A 19065-nucleotide genomic window follows, 5' to 3' on the forward strand; every position below is an offset into this window, starting at 1 on the left:
AGATGATGTAAGTCATCACTCCTGTGAATATTCAGAGCACTTTTGCAGGGTTTGCAGATTAGATTATGTTGGAAGCTTCAGCACATAAAAAAACAGCAGCAAAACTGACCAGGTACATCAGCAAGTGCCTGGAAAACAACATGTCCCAATCAGATGTCAAAGAAAAGGAACCTGTAAGCCTGTGAAATGGTTGTTTCTCTGTGTATGAGTAAGAAGAGCATCCCAGAATTGATGACTAAGTCAAACACATGTTAGCTGCTACATAAAGCACAACTTTACTTGGGAAGAGCTTGCCAGAGGGTGTTGCAGTGTGTTGTCAGTTGTTTTGCACTCAGCATGGCCACCATCCTTAAATCCCACTTGGTTTGTCTAGCTTTATCCTTTCTTTCTTATAAAGCAATATAAAAACAATCCACCCTGTTTCCTTTTGAAAAGAGAGAGAGAATGTACTGTAAAATACTGGACTGTTCTGACTCATTGATTGTATGACTGTGACTTTCAGGATTTTCAGGAGGTGTTTGAGATGTGCACCAAAAGTGGGTGTCACATAGATCTCTCTACAGTGAGAATATAGGAAATAGCAAAAGGCAAACAAGAACTTACATTAGATATATTCAAAATATTTGCAATACAAGAGATCTGAAACTGAACTGCAGGGAAAAGTATGCAACTTGAAGAAAATCTAAAGGTATTTACAGAAGACACTCCATGATTCTAATTTCCACAAGTATGTCTGTAATAGCAAAGTAGTTCTCAGAAGCCAACAGAGTCTTGCATTTTCATCTTTTGTACCAAAAGGATGAAATAAGGGGAAGTATTGAAACAGTTATTTAGCCAAGAGCCTATTTCAGAGGTATTACTTAAGTGTAAGTTAAGATCTCTGGCCTGAGATGTCAAAAAAGAAGCTTCCATTGTTTAAGAAAACTATGTAAGCTCACATTAAGCACCACTTCAGAGAGCTATTACTCGTCTCACCAAACAAAGGTAAGTACTGCAGGAAAATAGGAAAATAGCAAAGTAGTCTTATGCATGCTGTGTGTACATAAATGAGCATTTCTGCTTTATGCTTGAATTTTTGTACCTATTCTGTTCTTACCTTTCTGGCTTTTAGGTAGTCTCAACATCCTTATTATTTGTATATAGTTGCCATTAATCTTGTTTTGCTTTGTTTGGTGGAGACTTTTGTCTTGCGGATAGTTTAATCCTTCAGCACTCCTGACTAATAACAGCTTTTGCTGATGATTGTGAAAAGCATCTTTGCCTTGTTCTGCTTCCTTGTCAAAGCTGTAGGAGTTGCTATTAAAATAACAAACGAGTAAATTTTCCAGAAAAGGCACAATGCATCTCACAGCATTTCAGGGTAGCAGTAAAACATTAAGAGATACAAAGTTTTTGGAAGCAGCTGCATGATAGCACCAAATTTTCCAAAAGCAAGGGCAGCATATATTGGCTCACTGGCCCTGAGGAATCAGTATGTGGAGCTTTATTGAAGGGAACCCAGGAAAAATTAAAAGACTTTAATAAAATTAACCACTCAACCTCAGTAGGAGGGAGGGAAAAAAAAAAGGAAAGGCAAAAGAATACAGCAAATAATAACTTAGTAGCTAAGCATTACGCTAAAGGTCACTTTCACTGCTGAGGAAGGCTGAAATTTCACCATCTTAAATATGTAAGTTCAAGTTCACTGGATGCTCCAGGACACTGAATCTGTCAGAGCATCAAAGAGAGAAAAGCATCATGATCACAGAAACTGCAGTTCTTAAGATTCTTGTAATTTTGTGTTATTCTGAGTTATCAAAAAGCTGATATGGAAACTACCAAGTACAGTATGCCCTTTTGTTCACTTGTTACTAAATGACAGAATTGAGCCCCTCTCCCAGCTGAATGATTAGTAAATCACTGTAAAAGGAAACTAAAGCAGCTGTTTCAGCTTCAGGGCAGTGCTGACAGAGCTACACCCATGGCAGGATTTCAAAGAAAAAGAACTACATTTGAATTTCAAAGCCCTGCTGTCATCATGTATCCCACAATGTGCCTCCTGTGGCCCAGTAATCTGTTTGCAATACTTTCATTTTCTATTGGAAAGCACAACTGGGAGATGCTTAATTCTTCCGGTTTTGTTTTTCTGTAATACATTCAGGCAGGGAGGGGGAGCGTTGAAGAAAGAGCTGTCCATCCGTGTCTCAGTGAAAGAGTGAGCCTTAAAGAACAGAAAGAGAAAGGAAAAATGGAAAAGGGAAGAAAGATGAAGACCAGATTTGTATCAAAATAAATAAAAAATTAATGTACTTTAAGCATCTATGAAAAAAGCAAAATGTTCCAGGTTATATTACTCAGCATGAAGGGATACTTTTAAAGGAAGATTTTAAGTTTATTTGAAATCTTTCAGAACATTTTTTTGGACAGTAATGCTTTAAATTTAAAGCAAGCTGTTCTGGGCATATTGGAGTGATAAAGAGCTAACCTTGTAATGTTTACTCACAGGAGTAATTTGAACCCACATGCACAGTCCCATTGTGGTCAATTAGAATTACTTTGCGAGTAGCAATTGAAAGTTCAGGCCATGATTCTGCCTTGCCTCGCGCTTCAATTAACACTCGAGTTCTGCATTATTTATACTGCTGCATAATCCGTTGTGTTTTAGTGCTCAGATATTCAACATGGCTTTACAAAAGGGAAGCCATGCGTAAAGTATCTCAACTTTTAAAAAAGTAACAACATGGATTAATTGGGAAGGGGAAGCGCTTTCATAATTGGACTGCAGAAAGACATTGCAAACACTGCACAAAAGACTAATTTATTGGTTCAGTAGTTCATAGTTCATGATGAACTATTAAATATTAAATACACTTAGATTTAAACAAAGTAGTGCACTGAAAGGCACTATTTATTTGCTTTCAAAATGTTCTTCACTTGTTCATATCACATTTCACATTGAATCTTAGTTTGAGTTAGTCTCCATTAGTAATCATACTGAAGTGAATGGAGAAACATTAGCCCTTAAATTTCCTTCATGAAAGGCCTTGATAATCCCTGGCTCGGGGATTTGTTGTCCATCATGCTCTGTGTGAGTACACACACATGCTGCTTGTGATGGCCATGGAGGGTGCAGGGAAACCTGCTGGAGTCTGATGCCCCAAGGAGATGAATCTGGCTTAGGGCTTGCAGTAGATAGTAAAACCTCTGATAAGCAGCTTTTTTTCATTCTGCACAGATAGTCAAAATACAGCTGTGGCTGTGGGGGTAATACCCTGCCATCCCTTTGGTGTTAATAGTATGATTAAAATCAAAAGCTTGCCCTGGAACAAGGATTGCAGTGATGACTGTAAAATATTTTACCGAGAATCATGTGAGATTATTAAGAAAAGGGCACTTTTTTCTTGCTCTATCTCTTCCAGACTTAAGTCTTTGAGAATTCGCTGTAGGTGATAGAGTAAAGCGAAGTTGAATTACGTAAGTTTCTTGTTCTTGCTTACTTTCAGTCTTGTATGACCCTATAGGTTTTCAAATCTTTCTGATGCTCTATACTGCTCATCCTCACTATTTTTCTACTGGCTTTTGTCCAGATTTACCCAACTCTGAAAATATAGTCCAGTATTCGTCTGGGTCAGAACCTGCAGCATACCATTGGAACTGTATGCATCTGTGCAGAAATACGTCCTGTTTCTGTGACATTCTTCTGTTGTCATAGCTAATCCATCAGAATACAGATGTACAACATTTTACAAATAGTTCTTCTGAACTGCCACCTCAGTCTCCCAACTGCAGCTATTTTTAACCACAGGAAGATCTTCCTTCTTTTGAAAATTACTTGTCAACATAAATTTTTGGAGAAAAAAGCAAATCATGAAAATTTGTAGATTATTTTTAGCAAGAGTTAGAATAAAAGTGATCACCTGATACTGTCAGAATCTGAAGGTCATCACTATGCAAGGACCATAAGATTCTAAAAAACCCAACTGTCTTTACTTTCTTAATATTTTTCAACAGTAACGGGGTCTTTAAAGATATCTCTAAAATCAGAGCTGAAAACAATGTGTTAAAAGCTAGTGGTAATCTCAGGCACTATTTACATTAACTATTATTTGGCCATAAACTTAAAGACAGAATTATAATATTAGTAGAACTACTACAAGAGATGCTCACTATAAAAATCTAATATAATTTTCTCAGCATCACTAAGAAATTGATGCAAAATGAAAATTCAGCTTTACTAAAGAGATGAAAGAGAAACCATCAGCTTAAACAACAGACTTTCTGTTCCTGCATTGGTATCAAATTCTGCAGCTCCTCTTCCTCCTGTGTAGTTTCCTGCACTGAAATGATCTTATTCATGAACTTAAAAAAATAAAAATTGCTATTTGAAACGTTTTTCAACAAGCAGATAGTCATTGTGAATACATAGCAGTAGTAATTATTTTTATTCATTACTTTGATAGAATTATAGAATGGTTTGAGTTGAAAGGGAGTTTTAAGATAGTCTAGTTCCACTCCTCCCACTAGACCAGGTTGCTCAAAGTCCCATCCAGCCTGGCCTTGAATGCTTCCAGGGAGGGGTATTCACAGCCTCATTGGGCAACCTGTTCCAGTGTCCCACCACACTTACAGTATAGAATTTCTTCCTGACATCTAGTCTAAATCCACCTCTTCCAGTTTAAAGCCATTTCCCCTCATCCTGTTGCTACATACCCTTATAAAAATCCTCCCCCAGCTTTCCTGTAGGCCCCCTTCAGATACTGGAAGGTTGCAATTAGGTCTTCTTGGAGCCTTCTCTTCTCCAGGCTGAAGAGCCCTAGCTCTCTCAGCCTGTCCTCATAGAGGAGGTGCTCCAGCCCTCTGAGCATCTTCGTGGCCTCCTCTGAATCTGCTCCAACATCCTTCTTGTGTTGGGGGCTCCAGAACTGGATGGAGTATTCCAGGTGGAGTCTCACAAGAACAGAGCAGAGGGGCGGAATCACACTCCCTCAACCTTCTGGTCACACTTCTCTTGATGCAACCCAGGATATGGCTGGCCTTCTGGGCTGCAAACACACATTGCTGGCTCATGTTGAATATCTCATCAATCAGCACTCCCAAATCCTTCTCCTTAGGGCTGCTCTCATGCCATTCTCCACCCATCCTGTATCTATGCTTGACACTGCCCCGACCCAGATGCAGGACCTTGCACTTGGCCTTGTTGAACTTCATGAGATTGGCATAGGCCCACCTCTCAAGACTGTCCAGGTCCCTCTACATAGCATTCCTTCCCTCTAGTGTGTCAACTGCATCTGTGTCATTCAGCTTGGTGTTGTCTGCAAACCTGGGTGCACTCGATCCTACTGTGCATGTCGCCCATGAAGATGCTGAATAACACTGGTCCCATCACTGATCCCTGTGGAACACCACTTGTCACTGGTCTCCACTTGGACGCTGAACTGTTGACCATCCAGCCAATTCCTTATCCAGCAAGTGGTCCATCCATCAAATCCATTTTTCTCCAATTTGGTGACAAGGATGTTGTGCAAGACAGTGTCAAATGCTTTGCACAAGTCCAGGTAGATGACATCAGTTGCTGAAGATAGCATGAAAGAAAATGCAGGCACCTAAAGATAATAAATCTTTTTGCTCTTCTCAAATTAAAATTAAATTGAAGTTCTTACTTTATTTTTCTGTGACATGTTACTGATCTGGGTAAGATTAGTTCTTATTCATGCTGAAGCTCTATTTGTTCCCATTGATACAAGGAAAATCAAGCAAGTAAGTTCATTCCCTTCTTCTCCAGATTGTTTTCAGCCAGAGGGAATCTCCACAACAGCTGAAGATGACATCAGTATTTTCACTATGGAATAGAAAGGGTTTATATGCAAACTTAGACTGTAATCTACAGTATGCCTCTGGGAAAAAGGAAAAAAAGATATATTACCTTAGATTACATCATGTTTCTTGGGCAATGACAAAAAAAATACCTAATTCTACGCACTATGGGACCTGACTTCTAAGTTAGCAGAGCTGAGAATATCTGAGGTCAGCTGGAGCTCATACTTTGTTGTATTTCAGAATGGTGTAACAGTATCGGATTCATCATTTCTGAATTTAAAATTATTAGCCTTTTTGCTAATAATAATAAATTACAGAATAGCAATTGAAGGTGTATACCTCCTTCTCAGTGAGCAATTTCTTATTGTCAATCTGTGTTTTTAATTAGATTATCTTAAAATCACAGAATCATAGAAAAGTGGGAAGGAAGTAGAGATCATCTAGTCCTACATGCCTTCTTAAAGCAGAGTATTATCTGCATCAAGTTGCTCAAGGCTGTGTCTGCTCAGACTTTGACTTTCCCTAAGGACAGAGGCTCCATAACCTCCATCAGTCTGACCACATTTTTCTGTTTTTAAGCTTTTAGAAATGATAACAACAATAACAAAATCTTCCAACAATGGAACCTATCTTCCAGTTTTCCATAAGGAAAATGGGATTTGAGCTAAGGAATTGTAAAATCAATAAACCAATTATTTCATGACCTACTAGTTTTCTTTTAAAAAAAAAAGTGTCCTTTTAGAATTTTATTAGGCTGAAATTTGTATCATTTATTTGGACTAATAACGTTATATTACAGACCGCATTATCATTTTACAGTTCTTTTGATCTTCTTTTGTTTAGCTTCCTGAGATTGCACAAATAAATAATTGATCAGGAAAATTAAATACTTTAGTAAAAAGGGGTTAAAAAAAATTGGAATTTTTTTCTTATTTTAAGTGTAAAGGTGTGTTTTAACTGCTTTTGTTCAGAAACCAAATTTCTTCTTCTCTTTTTTTTTTTTTTTTTTTTTTTTTTTTTCCCCTGAGAGCCATAGTAGTTCTTTAAACATACTGAGGAAAAATAGTTGCCTGGGCTGTCAAAATTTTGTGAAACAGAGTGAGCATGTGTTCAGAAAGACAGACAGCGTTCAGGATGCTCATAGCCAACTATGACAGAAGTATCTCACAGAGGCCTTACCTCCTCTGTAGATAAATAAACTATATTTGACTCAATGATTTTGAGACTGAATGTTGTCTGATACAGAACACATGCTCAGCTATACATTACAACAGCAGAAATTTTACAGCAAATCCTTACAGTTCATATGCCCAGCTGTACACATCCATTTTAGTTATCATGTAGTTCTTTGCAGCTTTCCCTGTCAGTTTGTCAAATACATCAAAAGCATTTTCTCCTTTTTGTGCAGCCATTCTTTATGGTGACCAGAGTACTCATGAAGGCAGACAAGCAGTGTGTGAGTGCAGCAGGATTATAGTTGAGTAATGTAGCATCTACCTTCTAGGGCCTGGCCCAGCAAGATGCAGTATAGTACATGAGCAAAGACATGTAGGTTGTGCTTGTGTTGCCTGGAAGTATTAGGTGTGTCACAAAACACACAGTAGATGCCAGTCTCAACACAGCACTCTTGATTCAGCATGCAGGTAGCTAGATAAAAGAAATGAAGCACTGACTACCCTGATACTTTTTTTCTTTTCTTTTTTTTTCTTTTCTCCTGGACCCATGACTTAAAACACTTTTCTTAGAACAGGCACCCACTTTCTTTTCTTTGAAGTGTTGAAGGGTGATATCTCTTCCCTAAATGAAGCAGTGAGAAGGGAAGATGCTGCCCTTCTTTTTATACAACTCAATGCTTACCTCATGAGGGGTCCTACCAAGCCTGTAAGTTAGAAAGTATGAGATATATCCACACTGGAGGGATACACGAAGCATGGGACAAGAAGGAGCCACGAGCCTCTGCCTTTTGGGGGATGGTTGTGTACATTTTCCACGTAATGGTGATGTGTGTGCAGATACAGAATGCTTCTCATGGGTGACTAGACTGCCTGCTGGGCTACTCACTGCTCCACTATTCTCAGCCCATTAATCCTGTAATGAACATGGCACTTATGAGTTGAGAACTGAGATACTATCTGAAACAAAAGGTACAGTCACTTACAGAAAATCCATGTCAATTTTTTTAATGATCTTCTCTATGAATCCAGAGAAATCAGGAATATTTTTATATGAAAATGTCTTCCATATACGCCCTTATTTTCTCAAACTCCAATAATTGGTGTCTATATCGATGCAAACAAACAATGGTGTTCTTATTTATTCACTTATTTTTCATATTAATATAGCAATAAAATCACCAATGTATCAACATTAGTAATGTTTTGATAGATTTTACTTAGCTATTTTAACCATTAAATTATAATTGGTGCATTTTTATTCGGTGCAGCGTTATGAGCTAATTCTGTTATACCTCTGTGACTCCAGTTGTATCATAACTGATAGTGATTATTCTTCAGTTATATCTCAAATTTTTATTTTCAATTATATTCTGGATTCTGGGATGCAAGAGCATTTTGACACACCTCTTGCTGCTATAGAATAGTTGGAGAAATGGCACTTCATAATAATTACATAAGGGAAAGAGTGCCACCTACTGAATTACTGTCACTGCTTTTGTGAAGACTTGATTTTGTGTTACTCTGAGATAGTTTGAAATGGACTATCTAAATAATTTAGATAATAATAAAAACAGATTTGAAAAGCTGAACAATTAAACTCTAGGGGCCCTAAGGTTCCAATTGTAACACAGTTTTCTTTTGATGTTCAGAAGGATTTCTTTATTTTTGTAGACAGTGTTTGTAATGTCCTGAATTTTGTTGCATCTGTATATTTCCTCCTTCTTGTGTGCAAAATCTGATCTCACCTCTGATTCTTCAGGCAAAAAGAAACACAATACAACAACAAAAGCAACAAACACAAAAACCTTTAAAAAAAGGAAGTCTACCACCCTGAATTGTGTTATATAACAGGTATAGAACTGGAAGAACTTCCTTAATCATTCTGGAATTCAGATCTTACACAGTGAACAAATGCGAAAACAGAGTAAATGGCATATTGGTCTCACATATTATATCTTCTTTTCTGTAGCATGAAACATATAATTCAGTTTAAGAGAAAGAACTATTTCTTTTCTTTACACCAACAGTTGCCCCAGAAGACCCTAGCAGAAAGGTGGATGGGGATACCATCATTTTCTCTGCTGTGCAAGAGCGGTCAAGTGCTGTTTATCAGTGCAATGCTTCTAATGAGTATGGATACTTGCTGGCAAATGCATTTGTGAATGTTCTTGGTAAGAAAACAATGCTTGTATTTTTCAGTCTTCTTGATTATTCACTTGTCTTCTATTATTACATGGATTGTTTGCCCAAGCATTTGTTGAGGTTTTTAGTATATGGAAACTGATATACTTCCTGAGCCTTGTAAAAGCCCCATATACAGATACCTTGGGGTTTCTTTTTGTAGGATATTCCTGAATTTCTCTTTCAGTACTACTTGGTAAGAAGCACAATTGTGGAATCTTGAGAAATTTGGAAGAATTTTTTTTTTATTAAATCATAAAAAAACCCAACAAACAAGTAAGGTAGGAATTAATATTCTTTAGGATAGAATGTTTCAGTGCACTTTCATGTATTTGCTGGAGTTTGGGGACTGTTAAGTATTTGTTACATTTGAAAACTGCAGTATAGACCACATTTTACTCCTGCAGTGATCCCAGATTCAGGTAATCCCTGGAAAAGACACAACTAAACTAAAGATGGTCTATAAATTACTATTGCAGGGAGAAATGATTATGCATTAGTCTTGAAGGCCTCCAAGGACGTGTTTCACATTATGAAATATTGTGGCCTCAGGATCTTCCCACTGAATTTAACAAAAATAGTAGAAGGATGGCCCCTAAAGACTCTCTTGAAGGAAATGGCTGGTCTTTTGATTGAGAGACAGTTATTTAAGTGAAAGAACTTCATTTTGGGATTTCTGTTCAAAACTGTAGGTGTTTCACCAAAAATGCCTTCTTTCTGCCCGGAGGTTTTCTTGTAATTATATGGTTCACTCTGTTCCCAGGAGTTTTTCTTCTTGAAGTATGTTCTACTTTAAATTTTCCAATTGAAACCACTGGCTTTAATGCCCTATTAATTGTAAATAGGAAACAAGTGTTTGTTTTTCAGATGAAAATTTCACTACGTTTATATTTCCTCAGGCTGCAAATAGTTGAATGTAATTGGACCCTAGACTGAGATCAGAAATACTTCTTTAGGCCCTTCTTGATGTCTTTATGTTTTGCATTTGTATCTTTGCATTTAAATCCAGATATCTTTATCTTTTCAGCTGAGCCACCAAGGATTCTAACTCCTGCTAATAAACTGTATCAAGTCATCGCAGATAGTCCTGCATTAATAGACTGTGCTTATTTTGGTTCACCTAAGCCTGAAATTGAATGGTAGGTTGTGGTTGTGTTTAAGTTATGGAAAAGAACCAGTTGCACCTATGGAAACAAACATATTAATTATACTTGGCATGGCAACGTGTTTAAGTGTAAAGTTTAAACTTAAATTTAAGCTTGTTTAAATTTCATTATGTATGCTGTCTGTATTTGCTAACATAGCATTCCAAGTTTGTATTTCCAAATAATAAAATATGATAGAATTTAATCATGGCATTGGGTAATGGTGATATCTTTCAATTAAAGGTTTAAGGGAGTGAAAGGTAGCATCTTACGTGGAAATGAGTATGTTTTTCATGATAATGGGACCTTGGAAATTCCAGTGGCTCAGAAGGATAGTACTGGCACATACACGTGTGTTGCAAGGAATAAATTAGGGAAGACACAAAATGAAGTACAATTGGAAGTTAAAGGTAAGCTATGAATCCCTGTTTCATCACAAATTACTGCAGAACTTAAGACTTTCTAAATATCTAATAGACATTTCAAATTTCAGACCCAACGATGATAATTAAACAGCCAGAATACAAAGTGATTCAGAGATCTGCCCAGGCTTCATTTGAGTGTGTAATAAAACACGATCCTACCTTATTGCCAACAGTTATATGGCTGAAAGACAATAATGAACTACCAGATGATGAAAGGTATAGACAAAATATTTCATATTTTATTTTTGTTTTCTTGTTTCTTCTGTGTGCTTCTTCTCCTGAATTTTGAAGGGCACACATCGGCCTAGTGATATTTTCCAAGCAATACTATCCCATATTTGATGACTAAAATACTTATCTGATGTGGTGAAAAAATTAAATTAGAATTCAAAATAAAATGAAATGAAATTTTATTTTAATGTATACATTGATAATGCATATCAATTATAAGCATAAAAAACTAAAGAGTAAATTAAGACATTTCTGCTGTAGATCACAGACAATTAAAAGTAGTTCATTTGGAAATAAAAATACATTAGAAAAAAAGGTAGGCAGTTACTATGGAAAGATGTTTAATGCAGAAAAAACTGATACAGTTCCTTAGCTTACACTGTTGTCTAGATATTTGCTGAAGTACACATGCTGGATTTGACAATGCTTTAAGCATATTTCTTATAGCAGTACCAGTTACTGAAAGTCATTGGCTGAATCTATTGTATTTGCAGGTTTCTAGTTGGTAAAGACAACTTGACCATTATGAATGTAACTGATAAAGATGATGGAACATATACTTGCATAGTTAATACTACTCTGGACAGTGTTTCAGCAAGTGCTGTGCTTACTGTTGTTGGTAAGAATACTCTAAAAAATTACAATAGCAGAACTGTATTTAATTTCTGTTAAGTATAAAAACAACATTCGATTTAAAATAAAAAGCTTAAAAATAGGTTTTGATTGCTAGGATAGGACAAAAGAAATTTCAGATACTTGTATATGTGTTTCATTTTTAAAAATATAATAATCTTACTCTGAAGTTTGCTTTTGAGTCATCTACTTACAAAAGGATCTAATGGCTTCAAGACACATGCAGTTTCACAATGTATAGGTTTTAATTTGTATCACACCTGAGCTAACATGGTAAATTATGAATTTCTAAGTACTTGTTATTTCAGGAATCTCTTCTACAGTTAGATTACTCCTCAGAAAGACTGAGCATGCTTGATTGTTGGACTTTTCAATGATTTTCTTATTAAATTTGTTTTCCCTGTTAACTTTTATAATTGCAGATTTTTGTAAAATGTGTTAGTTTGCCCTTTCTCCCAGTTTATAAGAAAGTTTTCAGTACATGTCCTGTATGATTCTTGACTGGGGAAGTTAAGTGGAACTGAAGTTCAACATGAGAGTTGAAATCAAGTATGCTTGTGTTTTAAAATCGTATTGTGATCTTATGCATATCCAGGAGTGACGTCTATTCTTGTACTTACAACCATCCTGTACTTGTTTATAAGTTTTCGTAAGATTACTTACTTTATTTTCTTGATCCATCTATACTCTAAAAAAGGATAAATTATTGTAGAATGCTTTTATCAGTTTTCAGTTTAAAATTCTCAATTACTCAAACTCAACTACTTACTCTAAATAAGTTAGCTTTTCTTTATCTCTAATTGTTATGATCTGTAACTACCTGCTATATTCTGTTCCTTTGGCTACTAACTGATTAAATCCTTTATATTAATGTTCTTTTCAGCTGCTCCCCCAACTCCAGCTATCATTTACGGTAAACTAATACAAAGTTCCCTTCATCTGCCAGATGTATTTCTCACTTTTCCATTACAAAGTGCAACGTCTTTTTATCCCTCTCTCTTTTTTTTGTGTTTGTGTGTGAATGTGTTTTTGTTTTCATCCCATTTTACCAACTGCTTTGGTACTGGAGTAATAGACTTTGGAACTTTACAGTGCAGGGTGCTTTATATTTTAGAGAATAAATGATTTTAACAGATACATTATTTTTAATTGAGATTACAGTGTGAGAGTATTTTCTAATGGTGAACACTGTAATGCAGATCAATTGTATAACCATTGAAAGTCTCAAAAGGTAAATCCATTCATTTACTTAAAGCTAATTTGCTATCGAAGAACATGTAGTAGAGAAATTGTAGTATGTTTTTCCTTTAATTTAATAGCAGCTTTCTTGGTCTGGTGTATTTATGTTATAGTTTGTCTCATACAATATTTTATCTCATACAAAATGGGTAGGACCTTATTGTCTCATTTATGATTGATGAAACTGCCAAGAAAGGAAAGCCTACACCCTTTAATTTGAAATCATTTTTTCTGAATTTAGAATTTTAAATGCAAAAATCCTTCTGAGTGTTGAGCACATTTATGTAGGTCCTGTCATATGCAGAGAAAATGCTAATGCATTCTTAAATGAGCCTACTCATTAGTCTTTATATTCATGTAACAATTCATATAATTAAATATGTTCTTTAGTTGAAATGGACATTTACATCTTATGCACATGCATATGAAGGTGCATGCATCTATCACATGCATTATGAAGGTGTACTTTATCCACTTGTTTGATATTTCAGTATTTCTAAGAAGTACAACAAAAATAAGTGTCTTAACAACTCAATTTCCATTTGCACTATACTTGCTTTGATTTCACAAGCAACATATCTGTAGTGCTTCTAGAAAAGCTTTTTTGATGTGAGTTCTTTATTTTCCATTTTATTAAATATTTCTATTTATAACAGATTATTACTATATAAACTAAACAGATGCTTCATGTTTATTTTTTTCTCATTACACTTTTTATATAACAGTGCAAATTCTTGTCACTGTGTAGAAGTTTCCAAATGCATCACTTCTTCCCCATTTCGTATCTGTTTTGTGACAATTGCATGCTAATAGTCATGAAACCATGCTTATACGAGTCGGTAGATCTGCACTGCTGTATTTGTGGGCTTCTTTTCATTGTAATGTAAGGATTTTTTCAAAGATGAAACAAACATGTTCTGGCATGATTATTTGTTTTGTGTTCATTTGATTTACAGCTCGGCCAAATCCACCGCTTGACTTGGAATTGACAGGTCAGCTAGAAAGAAGCATTGAACTCTCATGGGTACCAGGAGAAGAAAATAACAGTCCCATTACAAGTATGTTTGTCTGTGTATATTGTAGCAGCAGACACCAAAGAATTTAAAAAATTTTTCTTGTGCACCATGGAAGAATGGCAAATTCATCTGTTACAGTTGCCATTTATTTGCATTAAAAAAATCACTGATTGTCCGCCACTGCAGAGCCAAGGTGAAAGATTTATTTACTGCCCTGAAGTGCTGGACTTTTATTCCAAAAACCTGTGCGAGTTAATATAAAAGTTGATAGTGATGTGAGCTCCGTCTGACAAGGTTCTCTCTTATGAATATGTAGAGAACAGGCTTGTTCATTAGTTGAATGAATAAAAAGTTACTTATGTGTCCTTTGAAAGGCGAAAGCTACTGTCATCTGGCTTTAACTCTGTCGTAATTCCCATGAACTTGAAGTAGCAGCAGTACCACTACCTTTCATCACTATTGGTGGCAGACCCCTATTCTTCATGAGAATATAAACCAGATAGGTTTTTTTAATTTGTTTTTCCTAGTCTAGAGAGTTGAGGGAATACAGTGCCTCCATAAGACAGAGAAAATAAATGTATTAAATCTTTTTAGACAGGAAATTGATCTGAAATGTTCTGATTTCTCCCAGTAGAGCACAATGAAAGCACTGAAGTTTTATGCTTTCAGATTTGTTTAATGTGTATAAACCCATAATTTGCTTTTTAAAATGTAAGAAAGCATTAATATAAATATTTGAATTATATTTTTTATAATGTATTTATATATTTTTGTGTCAGTACTTTGATTTTTTTCCAGACCAGATGACAAAAGCCTTTTTTTCTTTCCTATTGAAAAGCAATCATTCTGACTCAGGAGATTTAATACCAGGTGATGGTTCATGTCAGAGATTTTCCAATGCATACATTTAAATACTGTAAATTTTATTCTTCAAATTAAGTAATGCTGGTATTATTTACAATAAATTTAAATTGATGTGTGGTCCCCTGAGATGTTGTGAAACAAAGCATTTGCGTCATAAGTAAGGCTAATGTTGTGGCTCCTGTTACCAGCTCAAAAAAACGGGGCTCAAAGATACCATTTCATTTTGAGTGATCCTTTTACAAAGGTAATATGATTCATGTACTAGAATCTGTCTTTTGGCTGATTGACAGCTGAAAAAATACATAATAATGTATAATGATTTTACTTTTGGTTCTACAAATCTGTCTATCCCTGAGGTTGTATGTTCTGCACAGATTTGACTGCAATTAATAATATTCACTCAGAAAAATCTCAAGAAATTAAGTTTCTGTACATGAATTCCTTGACTTGAGTATGCTGAAAAGAGCACTTAAAAATCTTCCTCACGTAATGGTTCTTGACTTTAAATAGTTGTTCACTGATCTGACTGAGGAAAATGGATATGGTCTTAATATTGTATAGGTACTACAACAACATCATCCTGATATAACCAGGAGCAATGTATTTGTCTGCCAAAATGATATTTTATATCAAAATTCCGATCTTGTCCCACTTTCTTGCTGTGATAGTTCAAGGATTCCTGTTACATTAAAATCCAGTACCTGGCAGATAGCTCTTACAAGAATGTGCTGCCTGGCATCTGTATTACTAAGAATACCACATAGCCAAAGAATGAGTTCTTCTCTTATATTTCCATCCAGGCAGTACTTTTGAGATCCATATTATATATGTCTCCTATGTTCTTCAACTTCAGTTTCCATGATTTTTAAAAATGTTAGCTGGATTGCTCAGTTTTGATTAGCTCGTTCAAAAATGACTACGCTGATCTGGGGAGGTGTTGCAGGTTTTGACATAAAATTGGATTCTATTTCTGTTTCCAGACTTTGTGATTGAGTATGAAGATGGACTGCATGAGCCAGGGGTATGGCATTACCAGACGGAAGTTCCTGGATCTCAGACAACTGTACAGTTGAAGTTGTCTCCATATGTCAACTACTCATTCCGTGTGATTGCTGTCAATGAAATTGGTAGAAGTCAGCCAAGTGAACCATCTGAACAGTACCTGACAAAATCTGCAAGTAAATAAGTATTCCTGCCTACCAGTGATTGATCTATGCTGTGAATGGCATTGTATTTGCTTGGAATGGAAACAGCAGTCATTCTTGCTCACATGTAAATACTTTGTTTTTAGACCCCGATGAAAATCCTTCTAATGTACAAGGAATAGGCTCAGAACCTGATAATTTGGTAATAACATGGGAGGTAAGTTTGGATTTTGGAAGTTTGTTTGTTGTTGCCTCTGTGAGTAGCATTGTTAAAGAGAATTTTTTTAAAGAAATAATATCTATCTGAGATTTCCCTGTGAGATAATATATGTATTGTATGTTTAACACATTCTTAGAAAAGAAAAAAAATAGTAGACATTTCCCATTTCTTCATTTTCAGGGAAAATCTGAATACGTTATCAAAGAAAAATGTTTTTTCAAGGTGCCATATTTTCCTAGAGTGATTTCTCTGAGATAAGCAACTAAATTGGTAATACAAGATGTTTTGCTGCCAATGTAGAAAAACTTAAGTATGTATATTGTGTTTTATCTCAAGTATACTCTTAGAATGAATTCTAATGTAAAACTTAATTCTCAGCTCTTGTCATAAGCTAAATTGGTGTGCACAATTCCTCTGAAAAAAAAAACAAAAACATTTGTGTTTCTGTCAAGCCTTTGCCATCATGGTAGGAGCTCAAGAGAGCCGTTTAAAACCAATTTCACCTGCCAGGCAAAAAACATTCTCTAGAGACACACAATTTTAGGGAGCTGGTGTAAATCTGTTTCTCCCTCTTCTACTTCTAAAAACTATATTTAAAAATGAAATATGTATAGAAACCCCCATATTTCTATACATATAGAAATATGTATAGAAAAATAGAAATATGTATAAGCTAGGTTATCTGGTAATTAGCTATTATCTTATTCAGAACTCTCAATGCAATTTTTACTGAAAATAAAATACTGAAAAGCAACTGAAACTACCTCATATAAGAAGTAATTTGGAAATTTCAGCAGTGCTTTTTTGTCCCTGAACACAATGGTAATTTTTCAGTAAAATTCTAAATCAACAACTTTGTGACTTCAGATTTTTTTTTCAGAGGTTACAGAATATTTTAAAAGCTGTTTGATTTACTCTTTTTATTTCAGTCTTTAAAAGGCTTTCAGTCTAATGGACCAGGACTCCAATACAAAGTCAGCTGGCGCCAGAAGGATGTTGACGATGAATGGACATCTGTAGTAGTTGCAAATGTGTCTAAATATATTGTGTCTGGTACACCTACTTTTGTTCCCTATGAAATAAAAGTACAGGCTTTAAATGACCTGGGATATGCACCAGAGCCATCAGAGGTTATTGGACATTCAGGAGAAGACTGTAAGTTTCCTAGTTTTACTCCGTAGTATTAATTAAAAGCAACTTGATGTGTAACCTGAGTGGGAATTGAAGTATTAAAGTATTGATAGTAATATGAAATGTTAAAAAGAGATATAGTTGATTTTTTTTTTTTTGTAAGTTAAAATGAAGTAAGTTGGAAATAATAAGCATTCATAAAACTCTGTAGTATTTATGTTGAGATTGGTTTTTTTAGCACACAGGATCAACTTTTTAACCTGCCTTCTCAAGGAAATGCTATAAGTCATTCCAAGAAAGTATTTTCACGTGGTGTTTGATCCTAACTCAGTACCTTTCCACACAGTGCCAATGGTTGCTCCAGGCAATGTGCAGGTTCATGTAATTAACAGCACATTGGCAAAGGTGCACTGGGATCCTGTTCCACTAAAATCTGTCCGAGGACATCTTCAAGGGTATAAAGTAAGTACAATCAAAAGCTTGCTATTCTCATTTATTAAAATAGATCACTTCTGCTAGGTGAGGTTGTATCCACATTAAAGTAACTTGATATGTAAGAGATTTCTTGCTTTTCAGTGAGCTCACAAGTTTTGCTGACAAGAGCAACAGTGTTGTTAAGACTTATTTAAAATTTGGCAAGGCTCCAACCTTGTAGTATGCCTCCTGTGACATTGTCCTTGAAGAAAAAGGAGATGCTTTTGCAATCAAGTTTGCATGTATTAAATAGATTAAAAACTTATAATAGTTTTACAGATCTTTTTCCAAAAGGTTATTTAGAAGATGAGGAGAAATAGTTTCTGTTGGAGTTTCTTCAAGGTATAATGCTACTGACATTTTTTTGCAGCTGTTCATCTTCTGCTAAAATATGATTAGTGACATGATTCTGATGAACTAGCCAATTGGTACTTTATTGTGGTGTCTCTTTAGAGGCCAAGGAAAAGCTCAATTTAGAGATATAGGAAATGTTGGAAGCTGTAGAGTATACCTGAAGGAAGCTTACTGTAAGGTATTGTATTGACTTTGATGATAACTGGGTAGGTTGTGTTGGAAACAAAACAGTGCAATTAGAAAAGAACGGAAGACTTCAAAGTAGGAAACTGGACCAGCTGGTGACCTTCATAAGTCAGGGAAAATCCAGTCACAAAGGTTGCTGCAGAGTTTTTGCATTGGAAGCAAATCAGAAGCAAATCAAGAATTGAAACTTGAGAAGTATGATAGATGTGCTGTGGAGCAGAGGGTAGAATGAGAGGATACATTGACCTCCTCTGCAAAACAGTAGAAAATAAATAACTACTTATTCACTCATCTCTAAGTATACTAATAAATATTTCCACCAGAACAGGTAAGTTCCGCAGCCTGAACTAGGTTACCTTATAAGACAGACTATTTTGAACTACTTCTGCTTAAATGAAAAGAGAAAATATTTTAAAGCTGACAGAAGGAAAGAATATTTGGAACAAAAGAAATGCACATCATACTTATAAATTTGAGGACTAGAATTCAAAAGCAGTGAATCTAAACATCAGTGCATTACAGGTTGCTGTATTCCTGGTATGTGGGTATGACTTATCTGGTACAAAATGCCACTGTCTGGAAAGACATAAGCTAGTCCTGTAATGAGCTAATGTAAGTATTTGTAGTTAGTGTGGTACTTTGCCCTATATAATAAATCCAGCCAAGAAGCAGGACTTACTATACTTTTACATCACTATCTGTTAGATTACAGTCTCATATCAACCTGCGTATCAAACAAGCAAACAGGTAACCAAAAGATCATCCATTATGTTAATGATAATTAAAATTCAATGATAATCAAAATTTAATGAAGTTATTACTCCTTATTAATGCAATTACCACAATGCTA

At 35.4% G+C, this 19065-nt stretch overlaps 1 protein-coding gene across 42 annotated transcripts in view; it reads left to right on the forward strand.

Moving 5' to 3' along the window:
* The window catches only part of NRCAM (neuronal cell adhesion molecule), a 140660-nt gene that overhangs the window by 90284 nt on the left and 31311 nt on the right, over window positions 1–19065 (forward strand). For 30 of the 42 annotated variants that reach the window (XM_048947195.1, XM_048947166.1, XM_048947235.1 and 27 more), the window contains 11 exons: window positions 8999–9142; window positions 10180–10291; window positions 10541–10707; window positions 10791–10938; window positions 11448–11572; window positions 12470–12499; window positions 13782–13883; window positions 15686–15883; window positions 15997–16067; window positions 17000–17225; window positions 17548–17663. In XM_048947195.1, coding sequence (XP_048803152.1) covers window positions 8999–9142; window positions 10180–10291; window positions 10541–10707; window positions 10791–10938; window positions 11448–11572; window positions 12470–12499; window positions 13782–13883; window positions 15686–15883; window positions 15997–16067; window positions 17000–17225; window positions 17548–17663 — 1439 coding nt within the window. The remainder of the gene's footprint in view (window positions 1–8998; window positions 9143–10179; window positions 10292–10540; window positions 10708–10790; window positions 10939–11447; window positions 11573–12469; window positions 12500–13781; window positions 13884–15685; window positions 15884–15996; window positions 16068–16999; window positions 17226–17547; window positions 17664–19065) is intronic. The other 12 variants (XM_048947232.1, XM_048947298.1, XM_048947384.1 and 9 more) reach the window with 1 other exon arrangement.

This window comes from Lagopus muta, chromosome 1 (assembly GCF_023343835.1).
Source record: "Lagopus muta isolate bLagMut1 chromosome 1, bLagMut1 primary, whole genome shotgun sequence".
NCBI classification, from domain to species: domain Eukaryota; kingdom Metazoa; phylum Chordata; class Aves; order Galliformes; family Phasianidae; genus Lagopus; species Lagopus muta.